The sequence below is a fragment of the Halichoeres trimaculatus genome, unplaced genomic scaffold (assembly GCF_033239565.1).
Source record: "Halichoeres trimaculatus isolate MK-OKI-2021-1 unplaced genomic scaffold, fHalTri1.1 fHalTri1_scaffold_15, whole genome shotgun sequence".
NCBI lineage: Eukaryota > Metazoa > Chordata > Actinopteri > Labriformes > Labridae > Halichoeres > Halichoeres trimaculatus.
The window spans coordinates 25,629,051-25,651,508 of NW_027437193.1; the positions used below are offsets into that span (position 1 = coordinate 25,629,051).

General features: G+C 40.9%; 1 protein-coding gene across 1 annotated transcript; it reads left to right on the top strand.

Annotated features, from left to right (window-relative positions):
• The first annotated feature begins 6,202 nt into the window (after window positions 1-6,202).
• mfsd8l2 (major facilitator superfamily domain containing 8-like 2) lies at window positions 6,203-21,159 on the top strand. Its single transcript, XM_074687974.1, has 11 exons — window positions 6,203-6,295; window positions 6,514-6,699; window positions 9,329-9,391; window positions 9,495-9,614; window positions 9,856-9,935; window positions 10,413-10,668; window positions 17,022-17,095; window positions 17,511-17,724; window positions 18,713-18,835; window positions 19,005-19,135; window positions 20,394-21,159. The coding sequence occupies exons 1-11, from the start codon at window positions 6,220-6,222 to the stop codon at window positions 20,472-20,474; spliced, it is 1,404 nt and encodes a 467-aa protein (XP_074544075.1). The 5' UTR covers window positions 6,203-6,219; the 3' UTR covers window positions 20,475-21,159.
• The last annotated feature ends 1,299 nt before the right edge of the window (window positions 21,160-22,458 follow it).

Here is a 22,458-nt window from a genome sequence, read left to right on the forward strand (position 1 = left end):
GCCCACTCCTATCTGTATCTCAGCCCCCTCTCAGCCCCAGACTCTACTCTTTCACCTAACAAGCCTGTCTCTATCTGAAAGTCAAATGTCCGTCTGCGGACAGCTCATCATCTCATCTCTCATACAGGCTCCGGTGCTGCGCCGTGACTGACTGAGTGAGTGGATCTGATTGCAGTTTTATTCCCCAGGGGGAACTCCCTGTTGTTTACTCAGGCTCAAAGGTGAGAAGCAACACCTTCCAGCCTCATGTGTGTTTCTATAGAAACAGCCACAGGTAAGGCAGGTAGGATGCTAATGGCCTCTCAGTGGGCTCGTGATGCTCAGCTGCATACAGTCATTTGTCATGGAGGAGCTGAATGAATCCTTTCCTGATTATCAACGTCTGAAACAAACAGCATAAAGACACTGGAAGTGTTGGTAAGCTCATTTATAAAAAAGACATCACACAGAAAGCAGAACTATTACCTGAGGTTAATAAGACCCATGTGAGGTACAATAACAGCCACAGAAAAGTCAATAATAAGAAGTTCCATCCAGGCCAAAAAAAAAAAATCTAGTAACTGTATTTATGACTTCAGTTCCCTAGTTTGCAGTTCTTACACAAACTCCACTGTCATTTGGAAAGCGTCAGATTCAGTTTCACATGTAAGACCAGCAGAGGAAATCTGCCTTCTAGAAACATCAGCAGAAGATACAAATAAGAATTATCAAGTTAGCTAGTAAATGCATGCAACAGCACTGTTGATGTCTTTCAAAAAGCAATAGTTACTACAGAGGGACGGACAGCACAAGGACTGGATGCATGGTAAAGAGAGAGGTCATTTAAAGGTCCCATATTCTGCCCCTTTTCTGCAGTTTAATGTGGATCATTGATGTCTTCATGAAATGGTAGTAACATGTTTTGGTCCAAAAAGCCAATAAATCAAGCACAGCAGCATCGTTTCCAGGCTCTCACGGCCCCTCTGTTCAGAACGCTCTGATTTAGTGGGCGTGACCTTCATATGTAAATGAGCCACCGCTGATACCGCCCTGCTCTTCAGCGTCACTGAGAGCGGCGCCACGAGCTCTGAGCGCACAATGTTTAAAAAACAGCGAAGCTCGTTTACTGTCACATTACAGGCTAAAACAACAGGCTAACCACAGCTAAAATTAGCATCCTGAAGCTAACACAGAGACAGGGGGGACACTGAGGAAAAGCTCTAACATCTGCTCCACAGCACACAGCATTTAAAATACTCACATTTCCAGGGTCAGAGGTTTATTGGTGGATGGTTGGTAATGCGCCTGGATTCAGGACCAGTCTATTCACTAGCCCTCTGTTGTACTGTCCAAAGTTGGAAAAGCAGTCGGCCGTGAAGTGACTAGCACACACATGCACAGTTTTACTGAGTGTAGCATTTCCCTCATAAATGAACTCTAGCCACTTAGTCTTGTCTTCTTCTGAGATGGGAAGCTTGTGCATGGAACTATGTGGCTGTTTACAGCCAAAAACAAAGCAGTGATGGCTCTTCAACTTCGGCTTTCTGGGCAGGGAGGAGGTTCAGTGGACTAATCAGGTCAGACTTGCTCCTGATTGGTCAAAAAGGGAATTGCTGACGTCGGCAAATCCCCAAAATCCAAACAGCTCGTTTTAGGTCAGGGTCTTAAATTCACAAGTACTACTACGTACAGGTTTTGTCATTATATATCACATTTTTTGGGCTGGGAGGAAAGCCAAAGACTCACAAATTTCACTAAAAGACTTAATATAGTGTATTTTGCATTATATGGGACCTTCATTCAATATGGGCTATTTTCAAAATACTAATGTGAAGTTGGAGGACAATTTTTAAGAGCACAGGTTGCAACTATATTTGTGTCATATGTTGTACAGGACATGAGAGTTGAACTTTTTTTGCATTTTGCACACTCTTCTCTGCTACTAACTACTTAAATACTACTACTACTACAAAAACAAAAAAACAAAAAAAAACCTGAAATCTAAGCAAATATTTCTTTCGCTACCTCCGCCAAGGAGGTAATGTTTCTAAGAGAGTTTGTCTGTTTATCTGTGAGCAATATAACTCAAAAGTAACAAACAGATCTTCAGAGAATTCTCAGGGAATCTTCAAAATGGTATAAGGAAGAAATGATCTGGATCATCGTCTGGATCCAGGATTTTTTAAAGGATTCTTTATCATTGTGAGATAGGGCCGTTTTTACCATATGTGTATATAACTCCACCATAAATGGTTGGATTGCTTTGCAAAACAATACAAGACAGGGTCACCATAATTTCTGACAGATGTAAAAGTATGATCCAGATCCTGGAAATATTCTGGATACTAAGATCCAGAATATGAAATATGTACTGGACCATCATAATTTTCAACACTGTAAGGAAACAAATTATTGTACAAACCTGCAACTAACACTAAATTGTAGCAGACAGTCTGCTGAAAGGGAGTATAACATTAAAGTAGGACTAAAGTGTTGGTGACAATCACAGTATCCTTGGTGGAGGTCTGCGCTCTCTGAGAGCTTTTCTAGTTTATTTTTTGTGTAAAAACTGTTTTATCAGACTTAATGTGAGTCCAAGTCACCTGACAAGTCCAGTAAAATGTCTTATTTCAGGACATCTAAGGACAAACATGATGCCTGATTTTTTTGCAAAGAGTAAAATATTCTGGATACACTTGTTTAGATATTAGGATTTATTTAAAGTAAAGTATCACACTTTGCCCCAAAAGAACCCTGAAATGTCTGCTCAACTTTGAGCCTAAATATGAACAAAATGGATTACTTGTAGAAAAAAAAAAACATTGCACAGTTTGTAAATTACAGAAACATTTATTTTGTCTGCTGTTAATATGTGCAGCTTCAAGTCCACTCTCAAGGAACTTGACAAAAAGTTTACAACAGTTACCACAAGGAGCTTCTGCTTTAACCTCTGTTGACAAAGTGATTCTTCTTATACCGTTTCTGTAAAGTGTCTCAGGAGACCAGGAAAAAAAAGGAGGACCCAATCGCGGATGAAACAAAAACTTTTCTTTTAACTAAACTCAAAAATTCAAAACCTCAAACAAAAGAAACACAATCAAAAGCACTAAGAAACTCACATTAAAAAACTGTGGGGCACCAGAGACACGGGACATGAAGCAAGATATACAGAGACAGCTACAGTGAACCAACCAAGAGCACATGAAACACGGAGACTATTTACACAGGGGAGTGATCAACACAGGTGTGAAACAAGACACAAGTGAAACATATGAGGAGCAATTAACAAGGAGGGAAACACAAGGAGGACTAAGCCAAACGCAGGATGTGACAAAGTGACTAGAAAACACACAAATAAAAGGAATAACTAAGATTAACACAGGTGACACTGAAACACAGGACAAGAACTGAATTACAAAGAAACACAAGAAAACCCAGAAATACACCAACCAAAAACCCAAACCATGACAAAGCGCCCTGTGATAGATTATCTCCTCCTTCATCACTTAGACCAGCTGAAACTGTGAAACTTGTATTTTTAAAAACATCAACAAAGGCTCTTTGCAGAGATTTCATACTGCCATAAAATGCCTGCATGAAAAAAATTCTGCAAAGAATTTTTAGTCTCCTGCTTGATGTTATTTACTTTTGTAAAAAGACTGCATTTCATTTCCTCTTTGACGCTGCTTTTCAAATGATCTGTCAGTATTGACTAACCCAGTTCACAGCAATGAAGTCAGCTTTGGGTAATGTGTCTTGCCAAAGGACACCTGATGGAAAGACACCCGACTCCAACACTAAGAGGTTGTGGCTCTGTGGGAGAGTTGTTTCCTGATCATCAGCTCGTCATCAAGCTCTGCTCGAGCCTGATAACGAGCCATTCATTTGAATCAGGAGTGCTGGAGTGGGGTAACATCTAAAACATGCAGGGCAGGGGGTCCCCAGGACCAGGATTAGGAAACACTATAGGTCATAAGCAGAAATCACTTCCCCCCTTTTTTTTTTAAATGTATTTACTGCTTTTCACAAATAGCAGTATCAAACACAGAGCTCAGCCCATCTATCATGTATAATTCTAGCAAAATAAACATACAGAAATGAAAGTAGATAACATCCATAGGGTCCTTCCTTTTTCTTGTCCAAACCAGGGCAGCGGCGTTATTTAGTCGAGAACGTTTGTAAGCGTTGAATCTACAGATGTGTTTGAGAAAAAGATGTTTGGAGCCCAAATTTGCATGAATTGTCTTTTTGTTGTATGACGCAAATAGGTCAGGTGTTTAAGAGGGAAACATTTCACAAAGTAGTACCCAAATTTTTTTTATCATATCTTGTAGAATATCAACCCAGTGAGCTTTAACTAAACACAATGCAGGTTCCCACTGTGACTTAAGATTTAAGATGCAAAGATGACATCTGGGTGTTGAGTTTATGTCTTTGGCTTGGAGAGATTTGCAAGCGGTGGATCAGCCAGTCTGTTATTTTGAAGCACTGCTTTTAAGACAAAATTAAGATAAACCTTTGAATTACTACAAAATGGACATTTAAATCAGTAATGGAAAGAGCATATTATTATTACTCAATTAATCTCCATATTTATTTGATAGACACAGAGTCACATGCAGCCATATCAAAGAACAGAAGCCGTCTTATTGTCAGCCACCCTACTGATTGTCTCTGACTGGCTGTTTGTAGCTATGGGCCAGACCACAACACATGTTTAAGTTACATTTTCTCAAAGTGTGAAAGTAAAAAGTTATAACATCCAAAGAGTTTCAGCAGGTAAGCAAAACAGTTTCTAACACTTAAATACAAGGGACTTGAGTATAATTCATACATCGAAGCTCCTTAAAACTGGAAATACACAATGTGTTTTCCATTTTTCCTCATGCCTTCAAGAGGAAGATCTTGCATTCACGCCGGTTGAGTTTAGAAATTTTGGGCTCAAAAAGGTTGGTGTCCACTGGCTTAAGCAATACGAAGAAATTACTTTTATTTTCAGTCTGTTTCATAACCAGCCCCACATTGTTTATTCACCATCTGTAAAAAGCTCAAAAAGTACTTTAACCACTTTTAATAAAGAGACAAATATAAGATAAATTAGCTTTGATCACTTCATTACTCCTTCGCTCTGCCCACTGCACAGCTGACCACTTTTCCACATGAAACAAAGCTGAATCATTCACCTTCACAACATCCACACATACACACATAAAGAGGAGCTACTGACCCAAACACATGCGTCCTGCCAGGTTTCATCATCATGTTGAGCTCTCAAACACTGTCTGATATGAGGGCAGGAAGCTGAGTGAGTTTTTATGTGTTATTCAAACAACTGAAACTCTTTGTATTATTCATGTGTTGCTGAAAAAAAAAACATATGGAGGTATTAACTCTGTGACAGTTCTGTTTAATATAACGCGCCCAAGGCAAGGAACAGCACAGCAGCTTGAAAATGGAGGCAGCCTTTCAATAAAACAGACAGCAGTGTCATACCTAATTTATTCAGTATTGAATTCAATAGAGTAATTCTGAATATTTTCCTCAACCTTTTATCACACATTCAGTGTTAGGCCTCATATTCAGGCAAATGTAATCCCCTTTTATCAAATCTATTTTATTAGCTGTATGTTTTTATTACTGGGTGATGTATTTTACCACAGAGCAAGCAAACGGAGTCTCTCTCAGTAAAACTGTGAAAGCCTACAGGAGAGCTGGAAGGGCAGGCGTATTTCTTCCCAGGGTTGTGGTGGGATTCAAGTGCTTTTGATGAAACTGAAGAAAACAAGATTAAAAATGTATAAAGCTCAGTGTACTTTACCTCACCTGGTAACCTGAGACATTGCCTTGACCGTGAGGCTCACAGTGTGGTGCAGCACTGCAAACATGACTCAAACAGAATTTCATCTGTAACATAAATGCCTGATGGAAACGGACTGCTGCAACCATTTCAAACAGGACTGAGCTGACGCTGATGTGGATTGTCTGTTTGTTTTTCTCCCTCCTGTGATTTGGGTTTCCACTCTGCTGGGTCTCTTCTTTGAGAAAAGTCTCACAAACTTTATTTTTTTATGTTCTGAAATGACCTTGGAAATACAGTGAGACAAATTCCTCTGATTATCCAGGCCAGCAGTTGTAATTGGACCCACAGTGTCTCTTGTTATATGATTATCGAGAAGCTGTTTGTGTCCAACACAAGCAGACTGGGGTCGGTGCATGAAAGACTGCAAGTCGCTGATCAGGATGGATAATCACCAAAAGAGGAATCTAACTTTTCTTACCATCGGGCTGATATTTGTGCTGAGCGGCATTGAGTATGGTGAGTCCCTAATGACAGTTTTATGTACTTGAAGACATGAGATAATGGTCTCATTAGAGCTGAATCTTCCTGACATTTTGTCTGAGCACACATCACAGAGGAGACGGCCTCTGGTATAATTGAAATCGGTTTTGCTGTGGTTAAACGAGCCTTGTCAGTTACGCTTCTTCCTCCCTTTCCTCCGTGCTCATCCACCCTCTTCTCGCTCTGCTGCTCAGCTGTCATCTTGCCGACAATATGGAGGTATCTGCAGATCCTAGAGGCCCCGCCATACTTCCTTGGTCTGGGTCTGTCTGCCTTCAGTCTGAGTGGGCTGCTCACAGGACCACTGTTCGGGGTCTGGTCAGACCGGAGCAAGACTACAAAGTCCATCATCCTTTTCTCCAATCTGTTTGAGATTGTTGGTGAGTAATGAAAGCATGAGACAAAACACATGACTCCTTTGAAGAACCCTTTGATGTTTTCAGCTCAAGCTGTTGCTCATATTTTGGTGAAATGTTTTAATTTATTGTCTTTTGCTAGATTAAGAGTTAACAAATTTTAATTTCCTCAACAAGATTATTTGTGTTACAGCACAGCATACAAACATGAAACTGAGCAGCAGACACACACACAGTAAAGACTACAACAACACAGAGCAGCTGTTATATGACTACATTACATTACCATACATGACAAATACTTGCATTTTATTCATGACAAACTATTCCGACTGTTCATCTTATCTTAACTCTGTGCAGATTCACAGCTACTGTCTGTGTAGATGAATGAATGAATGAATACATAAATGAATGAATGACCAAATGGACTCCTCCATAACTCTTCCAGATGGACATGATCTAACCTGCTGAACTGAAACTGAGTTGTGAAAATGAATCTGACTTGTACAAACTGTAATTGAATTTTGTATTTTTGAATTCAAGAGATATAGAAAGTTGAATTTTCAGGATAAATACAATTTCAAAGCACTTCAAACTCTAGTGGCACAAATCTCGTCCCATTTACAATCTTAAAGCAAGTCATGCAGCTAACTCAGTGCTAATAAACACAAAATAGAAACAATAGTTTAGCAGGTGCTGGGAAGAAACATGAATATATTTAATTTGTTTATTTTACTTTGATCTGATTTCTGTATTTTTTTTTATTTTTTAATTTTCAAATTGATTACCTAAAAAATGTTTAAGGTGTTTCATGGCCAATTGGGGGCTCATGCTTAAGGTTAGATATTTGCCACAGCATGGCAGCTACTACTAGCTAATGCTAATCACTACCATTTGGAGCATGCATGTGTTTTATGCCCTCCTTCAGCTAAAACCCTTTTTTGGTCAGCTTTTTAAAAAATATATATATTTTTTACAATAATTGGGACTATTTCTGATGTTCCTTATCGAAATAAAATTATACATTTATTCATTCCGGGGATGTCCCGATAGCATATAGGGCAGATGCCAGCTTTTTTTCAAGGTATCGGTACTCGTGAAGGCTGCAGATACTGGCAGCAGATACTCAAGGCGAAAATATCGTACGTAGTCCTCCTCGCCACTAGATGCTGCTAATTGCTGCGGTTTAACACCACTGCAATATGCGCCAGGTCCTTTTCAGACAATATGAATAAACCAGGAAGAGTTAACAGTTAAACTTTTTTATTTTGCCCTTTAGTTTACTTTAAAAAATACTTACACTCTGACAGTTGTTAGTTTTATTGTGCACTTTTAATATATATATTTTTTTATATTTAAAAAAAATTCTAAACTCAGAGAGAGCTGTTTTGGTTTAATTTGGACTTAATGTCAAAGTAACTGTGCTGTCTATGATCAAAATGATCTGTCACTGTTAATTGAAATTTTATGTATCAAAAGCACTAGTAGTATCGGTACTTGGTATTGGTGAGTACCCAAGAAAAGCCGCGTTTCCACCAAGCAGTCCGGGTCGGTTCGTCTCGGTACGGTGCGCTTTTGGCGGCGTTTCCACAGACTTATCTTACCGAGACGAGCCGTACCACTTTTATGGGACCCTTTCGTATGGGTGCCAGACTGAACCGATCCGCTCTCGGGAGGTGGAGCAACACACTGCAGACGGTTGATTGGTCAAAAGAATCGTCACATACTGTGCCACAGCGGCTGCATTTCTCCTGGCGGCTCACAGACTTCTCTGAAACGAAGCTTGATTGCACTTTGTAACAGAGAGTTGCATGAAAATCACAGAGAGGATGAAATGCTGCATGTCTTCCATCCGTGCTCTTTGTTTACTGTGTCGCGTTTTCTTCTTTGTTGGATTTAATCGCGGGGTAAGCTGCTACGGCATTGCGCTATTGTTTACCAGCTGTGGCTTCCGGCATGCGGCTTTCACGCCGCCCACCACGAGAGGGCACAGTTTGCTGTGGAAACGCAAACGGGATCAGACTTAACTGTCCCAAACCGTCCCAAACCGTACTGAACCGACCCGTACTGCTTGGTGGAAACGCAGCTAAAGAGTACTCACACCAGTATCAGTCTGCATAAAAAGTGGTATCGAACATCCCTAATTCATTCATTCATTCATTCATTCATTTACTCAACACAAATGCTTCCAAAAAATCTTGTGGAAGGACAGGGCTTAAATTGAAGAGAAATGTAGGAGCACATGACCTAACTCAAAAAATGTGTGAACATAGTGCTAGCCCTTACTGCTGACTACAACTCATACTTCTATAACTCAACTATTACTGTTTTTAATCTACTTAAACTTCTATTGCTTCTTACTACTATCACTATGAATTTTAGCATGCTAACACTTTTACGCTAGCAAAGCAAGAATGCAAAACAGAAGTAGTTAAAGCATTTACCTCATTCAGCACCTTAGTTTTAAACAAAGGGGAGCTAATATCTGCCTGAAATACAGCCACTGAACATAAACAGTTAAATATACTATGCTCATCTTTATGTATTTTAGCCACAATTTTAGCACAGCTGAAGTATTTTCTGGGTTTATTTGCTATTTATGTTTCATTTTGTGTCTTTGTTGAGACAAATTATCATTTCTATCTGTCCTTAGGTAACTTCATGTACTTTATCGGATATTCAAAGTGGCTGTTGTTAAGCAGTCGGCTTGTAGCAGGTGACGCACACACACACACACAGATCATGAGTTAACACTCAAACTGTGTGGAGCTGTGAGCACTGTTTGAAGGTGTAACAGAAAGTTGCTGTTGTTCTTTCAGGTGTGGGTGCAGGTGCAGGCTCCTCCATCTTTGGTTTTCTGACACGGAGCACTCGTCCAGAGGAGCGGGCCGGTATCTTCGCAGCTATCATGGCCTGTCGACAGGCTGGCCTCCTTGTCGGTCAGTTTCTCCCTTTATCCTACCACAGAGGGTGAAGTGTCAGCTCACCTCTCTGCACCTCACCTCTCTGTCTTGTCAGATTTATCAGAGACAAGGGCAGATTTTGTGATGTTCTGTGTGAAGTTCTGTTTTAACTCTAAGAAGAAGCATTCAGTAGAAATCACTGAGGTGGAGGCTACCGTCTCCACACAGTCTTTTTGTTCCATCTCCTCTTTAAAGTGTTTCCACTTCTTCTCTCCAGGGCCGGCGTTCAACCTGTTCCTGCGGCTGTGTGATTTTAAACTGGGGCCCTTTGTTGTGAACAAATACACGTCTCCTGGGGTAACAGCTTCCACATAATCAGTAATCTAAGGTTCTGCGAAAACCTCATGAATACAGGAACAATCCTCAGAAAGGGTTGCTCTATATTCTTCTCGTCTCTTTTCTCTCACATGTATCTTTTTTTCCCTTTTCTCTGCTCTGCGGTAGAATAATACAAAATGCCTGCAGCCATACTCAGACCGGTAACAACCCATATCGATCTATTTCCATCTCATGAGTGTCTGAATAAAACACCTGTAGAACAGATGAAGCTTAAATGAGATAGAATAAAGCCCCACACACCTACATCCAATTTTTCTACATAATTCAACACTGCATGTCTCTTTTTTACTTCACTCTGCCAGGTTACTTTATCTTTTGAACACTCTCCTCCTTATATCAAATACTTTGTCTCCCCTGAGACTTTGAAAGGATTGTTAAAAGAACCCATCTCTTTGCAGTAAAAAAGGATATATATCATTTTGTTCTCACTGTCAGATCTTCATGTGCCTGCTGTGGGTGCTTCTCCAGTTTGTCGTCCTGGGGATGTATTGGGACGTACCACCTGTCAGCTCAGAGGGAGGCACAGTGTTGCTGGAGATGAAACAAGAGGAAGGTGATGAGGATGAGGAGGCTCCTTTGATAGGGTCCGATGAGGAGCCGTCACAGACCTACAGAGCTGTCAATTCTGACGAAATGGAGACCTCCACGGCGTCTGAGATGCATCCCTTCAAGAACTTCAGCGTTAGCAGAGGTGAGTGAGTGGGTTTGAAATCCCGTCCTGTGCAATGAATACCAGCTTTCCTTCTGCTCTGTTGGTGGGGTTCAGGAAGGGAAAGGTGTCACTGCTAATTCCACTCCTACTTCCTCCATTGATTATTTCTTATAGCACACACACTAACTGTTGTTTGACCCTTTTAACTACACTTTGAGCTGCACACACACTTAGAGTCCGTGTAAAGCAGCAATAAATTTGTGTTATGAGTTTGTAACACAGCAGTCATGTGTCATTGTCCACTGAGCAAATTAGAAAGATTTGAAAAAAAATCTAAGAATACAAATTAAAGTCTCAAAATCATGGAAAAGCAAGCGCTTCTCTCTGCTGCTAAACACTGGGGGTGTGTCAGTTCGAGGTGCTAAAACAAGGGGAGCCGCCTCAGTGTGCTGTACAAAAACGAAACCTTCAGTAGCAATAGAAGCTAGCGTCAGAAGCCTCAACGGTTGGAGCCATCCCTCCTTCTTTTAGCCATAAGACCCAGAATCTGACTTTGAATCAGACATTGATAGTGCTTATCCTCGTTCCTCACTGTCTGGTAGTAACAAATATAATCCGACACTTGAGAGTAAGCGGAAAACCACCGAAGCTAACGACACTGATCGTATTTATACCACACCAGCAGCAGAGGCAGGGTTATGCTAATGATGGGCCCGTTACATAACCCGGCTATGACTTCTGACCCGCCCATTAAAGGTGTAGTCAGCGATCGTCTAATCTGCACTATTTGTCAAAATTGTCGTATTTCTCCACTCCATCCACAAGATTTCATCACTGACAGCATGTTGAAAAAAAGTCCGGTTTCAATACACAGCCTTGGCTCTGAATTTCAGCAGGTAAATACTGTGGCTCTGACAGAGCCACCGAAACACTCACACCCAGGGGGCGGATCATACTCCTGCGCAGATCAGACACAGGGGAATACCAACAGTAGCAATGGCCGAAAAACAGCAAAAAAAAAAAAAAAAAAAGGACAGAACAGCGTAAAATGAAAAAGAAGGTCTATGACCTAGTAGAGGGAACATTGGTGTGGCTTTCCAATGGTGGAGGTAACTCTGCGATTTAACAGAGCTGAAAACGGACGTGGATGTTGCCGTCTTTCTGCTGGACAGGTAAGTAAGATTAGCTTTGTGGTGCTTCACATAACACTAACAGCCGTCGGGCGTTCATCGTATTGTCTAATCTGTCAAAATGTACTGTTGTTGTGATGTTATCAATTATTTGAGTCGAGTTGTTGCTACTGTTGTCTGACGAGTCAGGGTTACCTTAGCTTTGCAGCTTAGCTGCGTGCTAACCCAGAGTCGGCGTCAGACAAAATTAAAGGGGGGGATTATGACAGGTGCAGGGGGGCACAAATTCTTGTTTGTTACTGGATTCGTGACCATTGTGTAAAGTTCTAATTCACATACACAAAGCACTGTACCACAACGAAAGCCACGTCCCTCCCTCTCTTTTCTCTCCCTCCGGTGAGCACACAACCGTGTGTCTTTAGCGCACTAACATTAGAGTGAACATCAAACACCATCAACAAAGAACCACAAAACCCAAACGATAGTAGCGAGCTAAAGATAGAAATACCTTTAAAACAGCTGGAGCCGGCAAGTGTTGCAGCTAAATCTCCTGAAGACAGCGTCCTCCCACTCCGTCATACATCTGTGGGTCAAGTCTCTTTCAAAGGCAAGCTCAACAACCTGGGCCTTTCTATTGTGGAGCATCGCACGTCTTTGATTGGAAAATACTTACATATCTAAATATTATAATATCTTTTGCTACCATACTACTAAAACTCGTCACACTCCTACTACTTTCGAAGCAATAAAAACAGCTTCATGTATTGTAGTGAACTGACCCTCGAGTGTTCACTGGTCCAGTCTCCGCCATGTTGGTCAGCTACGCAGTTTGTACAGTCATTTTCATGACGTCCATCATCTTTCGGGCGCGGAACCAGGGGTGAAGTATGAAGGGAGAGGCAGGTCTAAATTTGTTTATCAACAACCTCTCCACTTGTTTTCTCCCAGACTGCTGACTACACCTTTAAATCCTGAACACAGAAATTTTGAAACACAGTTTGTGACCCTAGCTACACAATTAAACCCTAAATGGTTGAAAGACTTTTTTTCATGTTTTAAGGAAATACATTTATGACCTATGTAATGTGTTTAAAAGAAAACATCTGAATTTGCTTTACATGGACTTTAAACATGAACCAACATTTGCTCTTGCACAATGTGTTTTCACTTGCACACAAACTTCAACTACCGCACACAAACATAAACGTTATATTTTCACACACTTTTCTTAGCTCAATTTTTAGTCTGTGCACATGCAAACACGCTTTATTTTGCACTTACCCTTTGCCTGCACACACTTAGTTTTGCACACAGTGACATCTGCATATACATTTTCAGCTCTCAGACTTACTTTTACTCACACCCACACTTTAACCTGCACATACAGACACCTCAACACACACTCCAGCCTGCACTGCACACAACCTTTTATCTGGCCAAACACTTTCTCTTGCACACATATTTTCATTTGCCCACACTTATTGTTGCCCACGCTCTTTAAACAGCAGACACAATATTACCTGCAAACACAACTCTACACGCTGAAACACTGTTACATGCGTACATACACACTGTTACCTGCACAATTAATTATTTGCAAACAGACACAAACCCAGACTGTGTCCACCAAGTCTTTTTTTTTTTGTTTGTGTGTGTGTGTGTGTGTGTGTGTGTGTGTGTGTGTGTGTGTGTGTGTGTGTGTGTGTGCATTTTTTTTAAATACAAAACTCATACAGTTTTTATTTTTCAGCAAACTCATTACATACATATTAATTCCTACACACACACATATTTTACCTGTATGGACGATTTCCCTTGCACATAATTTCAACACTCAAGGTCCCTCTGAGGATTTCTGTGTGGCATGTCAGATCAGGTTCTCTCTGTATTGATTTTGTGTGTGTGCACATGTGTGTGTGTGTCTGGTTCATGTCAGAGAGTGTTGCTGTGTATATACATGATGTCAGGTGTCTTATTGGATTATGTTTACATGGGATGCAAGCAGTGACTGTGTGCTATTATTGATTAATGTCTCTGTACTTTGTTGCTGTGTGTGTTAATGTCTCCGTACTCTGTTGCTGGGTGTGTGTGTGCATGTTTTGAGCGTGTGTGTCAAACCTCTGCATCGATTCTCTCACTCTTTAAAGATGTGGCAAAAGGGGATGGATGGCAGACTTCCTCCTGTATTGACGGGCTTGCTTGCTGGGGTTGACTTGTGGATGAAATGGAGACAGAATCTGCGATGTGGCCAACATTCTTCCTATTGATTCCTTTTTGTTGTGAAAAAAAAAAATCTACTGCAGGAGAAACTCTCGAGTGAGACTGGGAGATATCTGCTGCTCTGGTTCACACTGTAGCAGAGCGTGTTAGCAGTTACACTGTCTGCCCTCTTAAATTATTGATTGTCCTTGACTTTTTCCTGTGTGAGAGCAGCGTCTTTAACAGTCATGCTATATCTTTTAGCTGCTTTTATCGAGACGTCGGGTTGGGTTTGTACATCACAAACAGACAAATGAAGACCTGGAGAAAGACATAAAGCTTGCATGGGCAGTACACAAATTATGATAATGATACTTGAAGAAATATTTTGCCAGATTAGTAATTGTTGTTTTTCTTCCTTGCTAAATTTGACTTTGACGCGAGAAGGTCTTATTTGCACTCTGAGTTTGTGCCAGTCAGTGAGCATAATTTAGCAAATCTTAAAATGATGATTATCAGTAATAACATGGACAACTCCTTATTCCTAATATTTAGTGCCCGAAACTGCTGTGACGAACGACAACACACTTAAGAAAAAGCATATCTTAAAGATGCTGTGAGGAGGAGGAGGTTTTAATTGAACTCCCTCGCCACCTTGTGGCCTGGAGTCTCCGCCCACTGTGGTAAATCACTTTTAGCGGGGCGTGTGTTTGTTTTGGAATGAAACAGAGATCGGATTGAAACAATTTTTTTTGTTCAAGACAACTTTTCACTGGATACAACGCGCTGGTAAGGTAACTGCAGACTGTGGGTTGGAATGAACATTATCACTGTTTAGCTCCTGTGTTACAGAATGATACAGCTCAAGCTAAAGGCTAATTAGCCTTCAGCTCGATCACTCTCCTGTTTAGCTTTCTTCTGCTCTTCTGTCCTTTTTCTCTCTGACAGTTAGGCTCCAGTGTCCACCATCACTACAGAATTAGTCACAGAAATTATTTGCAGCAGAGAGAAACACAGATCTCTGTTGATTTTTTAGAGTTCAACCACAGCCCATCTGGAATGACTGGAGAGACAGATTTTTTTTTTTTTTTACCTATAGAGGGATTATCAACAACGACGGATGTGTGCGCAACTTGGGTGCAGAAGCATTGCGGAGTTTAATGGTTTGTCAACCAATGTTGAGGAGTCAACCACCAAAAAACACTTTTTTTAACTTAATGATGTCACTTTGACGGACGACAAAATGCTCCCAGGTTTGTGAAATAGCAGTGAGTGGACAGAAGAGATCAGCAAGTGGACAGATATTAGGTGGACAGACGTTATTAGCAGAGAAACCAGTGTGTAGCCAGACAGGGAACACAACTCTCACTCGATGCTCATGACTGTATCATCTGTGGACACTTATCAGATTGTGACAGACCAGGACGTAAACATTGTTTCATAATATTCCCTAATTTTGCTTTGGTCTGTTAATCATAATTTATAGGTTCACTCATTATTTACTGTCCATATTGAGTCCATGTTTGGTCAGAACCTCAGCCCCAAACCAACTTTTTCATTAAATAAGAAAAGTCAAATCTGTATTTTGAGTATCAGCCGTTATTGTTGCTTGTTTGCAGTCAAACCTGGTTAACTGAGGTTGGATAAAGAGTACACATTTAATTACTGATATGCAGATGTCGCTGGTGTTTCACTGTAAAGTGTGACCCTGTTAACTGGTGACTCTTGGCTGTTAATCATGGCCACTGTAAGTCACCAGTTAGCAAAGTCACTGTTAACTTCAAAACACTGGTTGCTCTGTAACGGTTGAAACTTGACAGAAGTTGCCTCTATTGTGTAGTGTTGTTTTTGACAGCTGTCCACAGAAAAACCATACACTTTGATGCTTCTAACAGGTTGAGTTTAGTGTTTTAAAAAAAGCGAACTCGTCTGAATGAATGGAGCTAAACGCTGCTTCTGCAGTCGAGATGTGTGCGCGTCTTTATGATGACGTGGACCGATGATCCCTCTATACTGCGGCCAGTCACCAGGGGGAGCAGTTTTTGTGGCAACCTCACTTCAAGCCGAGCAAGATGACGTCCATTTTTTTTTTTACAGTCCATGGTTTCACTCCAGCAGGTGAATCTGACAGTTCAGTTATCTCCTTCTTTAAGGTTTCCTCTCATCTCAAGAGCTCCATCAAGTCTGGCAGTGACCATCAAACTTATTTTGGCTCAAACTTGAAAATTTATATTTTAGAATATGACAGAACCGTGAATCACAAACTGGATGGGCAGATGGTTGGGAACCTGGCAGGGTGTGTCTCAGAAATGAAAGATGTGTTTCTTGAGCTTGATGTGCACCAGGGATTACAAATCTGTCACTGCTGCAAAGATTTTTAAAGCTCCTTCTTTTTTTAGTGTCCTATCTCAACAGGAACACAAAAACACTTTACAGATATATGTATGACAGTATTTTAACCCATGTCAGCTCACCAGAGGAACACCCAGACCAACATCAAGTCAGCTCTAAATTCATACACTGTGCTATATATGCACAAATTAAACAAGATGATTTATATAAATAACAGAACAGAAAGAACTGGACCGTGTAGATCACACACTGTAATATCAAGCCATTCCTCCAGCCATCTGGCACCTTCTTCCAAATTTAGCTGCGAGCCCAGCTCATTTTTCCTTCCCTCCAAGTCCATAAGGGAGTTTTTGTTCCAGGAAAAGCTGGTATCAAAATTTAGAATTTCTTCTATTTTTTTCCCTTGTGTAATCGTGTTTTGGACATGAGAAATGGGAACACCAAGATCTCTCTTATCTGCAGATAAAGTGTGTTGGACCAGGGCATCAACATGACCAATCAGCCTCAGTGGTCACGCCTGCGTCTTCAATCTTAAACCTGTCACTTTCAGATTTCAAGGTTTTCTTTTCTACCCCAACTTCTTTATCTTGATGCGACTCGCTGATTGAAACCTTCGATTTTATGCTACCACTTGAGCTTGTTTTATGATTTTCTCTGTTTTTTTTTTCAGTATCTCCCCCTCTTTCTGTCTGTCTGTCTCTCCCTGTGCAGAGTTCCTGAGAGAGGAGGTGGTTGTTCTGCTCACGGCTCAGTTCATCACTCTCTTCAATCAGACTGCGCTGGAGGTGAGAGCAGCTACTGTTGAGATCCATCAGCTGGAGTTTCCAAGCATTTCACACAATGTCACACTATTTTACCCCTAGCTTCATTCAGCCAGCATCTGTCTGAGCCTTACCTGGAAACCCTGTGCTGGAAGGCTGAGAGAAATAATGAAATAGCTGATGAAACAAGTGAACATAATCTGCCCGTTTGGCCCTGACATTGAAATAAAGAGGCTGTCTCTCCTCTCATTAAACTTTGGTTACACAGTCCTGACCTGGATTTGGTAATCATTTAAATTTCAAATCGGAGGGATTGCTTTGATCTGGACTGAATGATGGCTTTGATGGTCTTAAAAGCTACTCATTTCAGCTCCGATAACACTCTCCATCTCATCTTGCAGATCACTCTAGCTCACATCTTTTTCAAAAATTCCCCCAGACGATGGTGACTCCTCTGACGCAGCGCTACTTCAGCTTTGGCGAGCTTGGAAACAGCCTGATGTACAGCCTGTGCGGGGTGGAGGTCATCCTGGGCTTCTTCTTCGTGCGCTGGCTAAGCAGGAAGGTGGCGGACCGCGCCGTGCTGGCCATAGGCCTGGTCATCTGCTGCACCGCCTGCACATGGTGCCTCGTCTTCCTCTGCAACCCTCGAGGTGCTAACCTGTCCGGGAAAACATACAAATACGCACGCAGAGAGACACACTGACTCAAAAATGCCTCATGTTCAGTTGCCAAATCCTATTCTGTGTTGGTGTGTAAGCGCAGGGCAGTCATATTGGGTTACGCACAGGCTGAATGCTCTGTAAATGATATCACTCAGGCCAGCAGGAGATCGCACAGGCACGCTCAGGATCCTGCATGTTCATGTTGGCCTGCGTCTGTTGCAGCTTGTCACGTTTATCGCCCCGATTACAAGTGACAGGTGCTGGAGCAGGGGGGAGCCGGGTACATATAACAGGATTACTGTAATCTAATTAGACAAAAATGCTTTCTGTTAAAGCATATCCTGCGTTTGTTTCGTTTTTGTTACAGTGAGAATTAAAACCTCCACACAACATAAGACGGATACCTGTGGGAAAATATGTTTCCTTGGACCACTTAGACATCTTTGATTTTTTAATGTTGCATTTTGATTTTAAGATTACAGAGTTAGAGCTAACATCCAACAGTTTGAGTGGGCTCACATTCACACAAATGTGTGTGTGTGTGTGTGTGTGTGTGTGTGTGTGTGTGTGTGTGTGTGTGTGTGTGTGTGTGTGTGTGTGTGTGTGTGTGTGTGTGCGTGTGTGTGATGCAAAGCAGCAGAGAACAAAAATGTGGCGGCTGCCAGTTTGGCAGAGGTTTCAGTTTCAGATAGAGCTAAAGCTGGTGCTGCCAAACCATCCGTAACTGACGAAGAAGGGATGGATGAGTGAAGTAGGATCTGTAGCTGACTTTGAAACGTCGTCACTGCAAATCAAAATAAAAATGAATACACCTTTAAATTTAAAGGTAGCTACTAATAAGAGGATGGTAGACTTATTAAGACTCTTGTTACAGGCTCCAAAACAAATTGAGAAATTATATGCATCACTAATCACAATTTTGTGCACAACAACTGTAATTTAGTAATCTGAGGTATCATTTTTCCACCCCTGCCAGGTGGTTATGGATGGGAGCTGTCAGCCTTCATCATCGGGGTGTTTCTGCAGCTGCTGGGTCTCCCCTTCGTGGCCGTGTCTCAGGTGTCTCTCTTCTCCAAAGTGACTGCAGAGAAAACACAAGGTTGTCTCATTTGACTCAGGCTCTATTTGCACAGCTCAACACATTCAAACAGATTGCTGCTCAGCACACGGGATGCAAACAGTTTTTACACACTGTTTTGGAGACACATTTCATGTTTGTTGAGGAAAGAGTAACTTTTAAGGAAAATACAATTCTTGTTTTTCAAAAGGATTCAGCCAAGGTGTCAGGCGCTCAGTGGGGGGCCTGGCCACCATCTTGGGTCCTTTGTGGGCAGGAGGATTGACCAATAATTTGTACATAATGCTAGGCATGATGCTAGCGCTCCTCCTAATGATATCAGTAAGTACAACACACTACATTTAGCATGAGATGAACATAGCCACATTTGCGCCCTTTCTTTGAAAGCTAGTTGTTGATTTGTTCTACTGTCAATGTGATGTGTGTAAACAGTGTTAGCAGCTAGCTTAGACGGGAGAACACAAAGCTGTTAGCCTAACTTTAAGACTGAGAAAACAGAGAAATTTAGCTTTCAGTCTCAAGCAAAAACCCCTAAAAAGGCTGGTACAACTACAGAAGTTGGTTAGCTTAGCTTAGAGAAAACTAGCAACAAGATTAAAACAGCTAGCCTAGCTGGCCTAAGCACCTGTGAAGCGCACAAATTAATAATCAATGCCATGTTTGCAAACCCAAATGTAACAACTAAAACCATTAATGCCCAAAGATTAATACTAAAGTTTTAATGACCCATTTCAATGACTCTGAAAGATCTACCTGTGAGGTAGGACTTGAACCAAGACAGCACCTATCCTAAGGTGCCAAATTCGGAGAGCATGGAGAGGAGATTATAGAAATGAACAAGAAGACCAGGGGTCTGTGGTTTAACTAGCTAGTCAAAGGGTCTTGTTAATTATAAACTTACTTAATCAAAAACACATTATTTTCTAATTCACTACATACATCATATCCCCACTGCTGTGACACTGAGCTCCAAACTGAACATTTCTTGCTTGATATTGACAAAGTCTTGAAATTGATGAGCCTCCCAGCCAATTTTTTGAAAATGTTTTTCTGTTTTTCTTAAGTATTCCAAAAACCAAAGCTTAATGATATTAAAAAGATTACTTCTTTCTTCACGGTGAGAAATGTCAGCTCAGTCACCTCTTGCATGCTAAGCATAGCTCAGCTAACCAGCTGATGGATTTAAGTTCATATGATCCACTCAGAAATATGAGCGGTATAAATCTTCTGCCAAGAGTTAGATAAATCTTCTTATCTAACTCTTGGCAGGGAAGCAATTGAGAGGATAGCCCAAAATGTTTTACTACTACTGCTCCAATTTCAAACTCTCCGGGAGCAGGAATTGACATACATAGTTAATGCTTCATACTCCCAGAGCTCCGTCTTTCCGTCTCTGTGTGTACCATCCTTATTAGAAACTAGTCAAAGCCTTGGCTCAAAACACAGCTGAGGCTCTTTTATTAATATACTCGAACCTACAAACCAGTAGAAGTCCCTATCTCAGCACATCTTTCATAGCGTTTGTACTTCCTGATGCTGTGTATTCTCTTGAGACATATCACCATGTATGTTTTCCCAGGTTATGACAGCTCTGTCCTACGAGCGTCTGACGGAGCCCAGGGCTGTGCAGAGCGCCCGCAGCTGTGACAGCGGAGGGTAGAGCTACTGCCTGTCCGAGGAGCAGCAGAGGCTAAAGATGAGCAGAAAGGACTGGCCTGCACTTCCAATAGAATCAATACAAGTTTTCAGCACAGGAAACTGTATGAGAGTGGGATAAAAAAATGATCAAACACACACTGTACTTCAGCACCTGCCAGAGAGGTGAGCTCACTTCACAGGTAAAACACTGTACGTTGTCAGGTTTCATTAGAATCCATATCACTATCACACGATTAATTACAACTCACACAAGGGGGCACCATTGCTCTCATATTGAATATTCAGAGGCCTAATTGAAGATGAAAGCCATTATTTTTAAACAGGTCTATTTATATTCCCAGGTGTTGATGAAGAGATGAAAGAGCAGGTTTTTCCATGTGACCCGTGTATGAAATTTTCATTTCTTGTCCTGATTCTTTCTTCCTCTACTTCTTCAATAAAAAAACTAAATCTGTCGCTGACAATGAAGCGGTTGACACAATGAGTGCAGAAGTAGAGTTGTCAACATCTGAGCAGCTGCGTGTCTGCGTGGCTGACAGAAGACGAGGGTCAAAGAGAGGGGAGCGTAACAGATTTCATTATATTTATTTGTAGTGCTGGATTAAAAAGGTGTGCTAAAATTAAACACAGAGCCTTGAAAGCACATAGATGTTATCTGAAACTATTTCCTCTATATCTTATGTGCAAATGAGAAGCCCTTGAATTAAAACCAAAAATTAAAAATACTCATTAATGAGCTGTCTCTATCTTTTTGACTATAGGGGGTTTTAAAGTTTAATTACCTGTATTTATAATTTAAAACATGACAAGGTGTGACTGTGTGTAGTCAGCTGTTCTGCCTTTATTTTCCTCTAGGATGTGCTGTATGCTACACATCTACATGCTTTGAGCAGCATGGAGGCATTGTAGATTCCCTTTGTACCGCTGAGCATGGCTTTGGCCAATCTCTGTTTTTTGGCATAATTGCAGATAAGGTTTGCTAACCTTTCCACTTCTCCACACTCAGCATGTGGTGTTTGGCTTCTTCGCCCAAAATGGAAATTCTAATCTGTGGGACTCGAGGACATAATATATTTAAGTACTTTCATGCCATGATCAGCATATTCAGGTACTTGACATTTTAAAAGAGATAACAAGGAGCAGAGATTCAGGTCAAGCCTGAATTTACTCTTTTTGAGCTGGAGTGCGATTTTAGCTTCATTCCTGCTGCTGTGTGTTTTTAAAGAAACTCTCAGATGATCTGAAGATCCGCAGCAGTTTTTAAAACCTCTGAAAACTTTCACCGCTTTTTTTTTAACACATAATATTGAAAGTGCATGGTTAAATAAGCATCAATCAAAGTTTAAAAAAAAAGGCGCACTTTAACATTTAAGATGCTAGTTTTGCAGCAGGCAGGTTATTATTTATGAAGGCAAGATCATGCAACTTTTCAAAGGGGGACTAGATTAAAAAGAATTCTTTTCCTTGAAAATTTAAAATAACATTTATAAATAAAGCAAAGATTTTTCTTATGTTAATACCATGCTGCTGCAAAGCCTCACACCCCCTCTTACATCCAGTCTTATATAATCTGTATCAGTGCAGAATAAGTAACAGTTTAAACAGCTTTTGGTTGATGTTTTATCTCTGTATGTCAAAGGTTTCATTGATAATGATAAAAATACAATATTTCTAAATCCCATGTTTTGCAGAACACGAAACAAGCTGGCTAAATGTTGGTTTCATGATTTTAAAGGTTTGAGGGAGATTTGGCTGATTTGGAAAATCGTCTCTTTCTGTCTGGCATACACAGAGAACTTGCTTGTTAACAATGATCTCCATCTCTCTGGGGCAGCTAAAAAATCTGTTATTTTTCTGTCACCAGCTTCATTGTTTGACATATTTGTTCGGCACAAGAACAGAACGCGTCAGCTTCAATTGTTAGTCTCTGCCTTTGACTGTACGGCAAAAAGAGCAAAATGATGAAATTATGCTGCAAGCAAAAA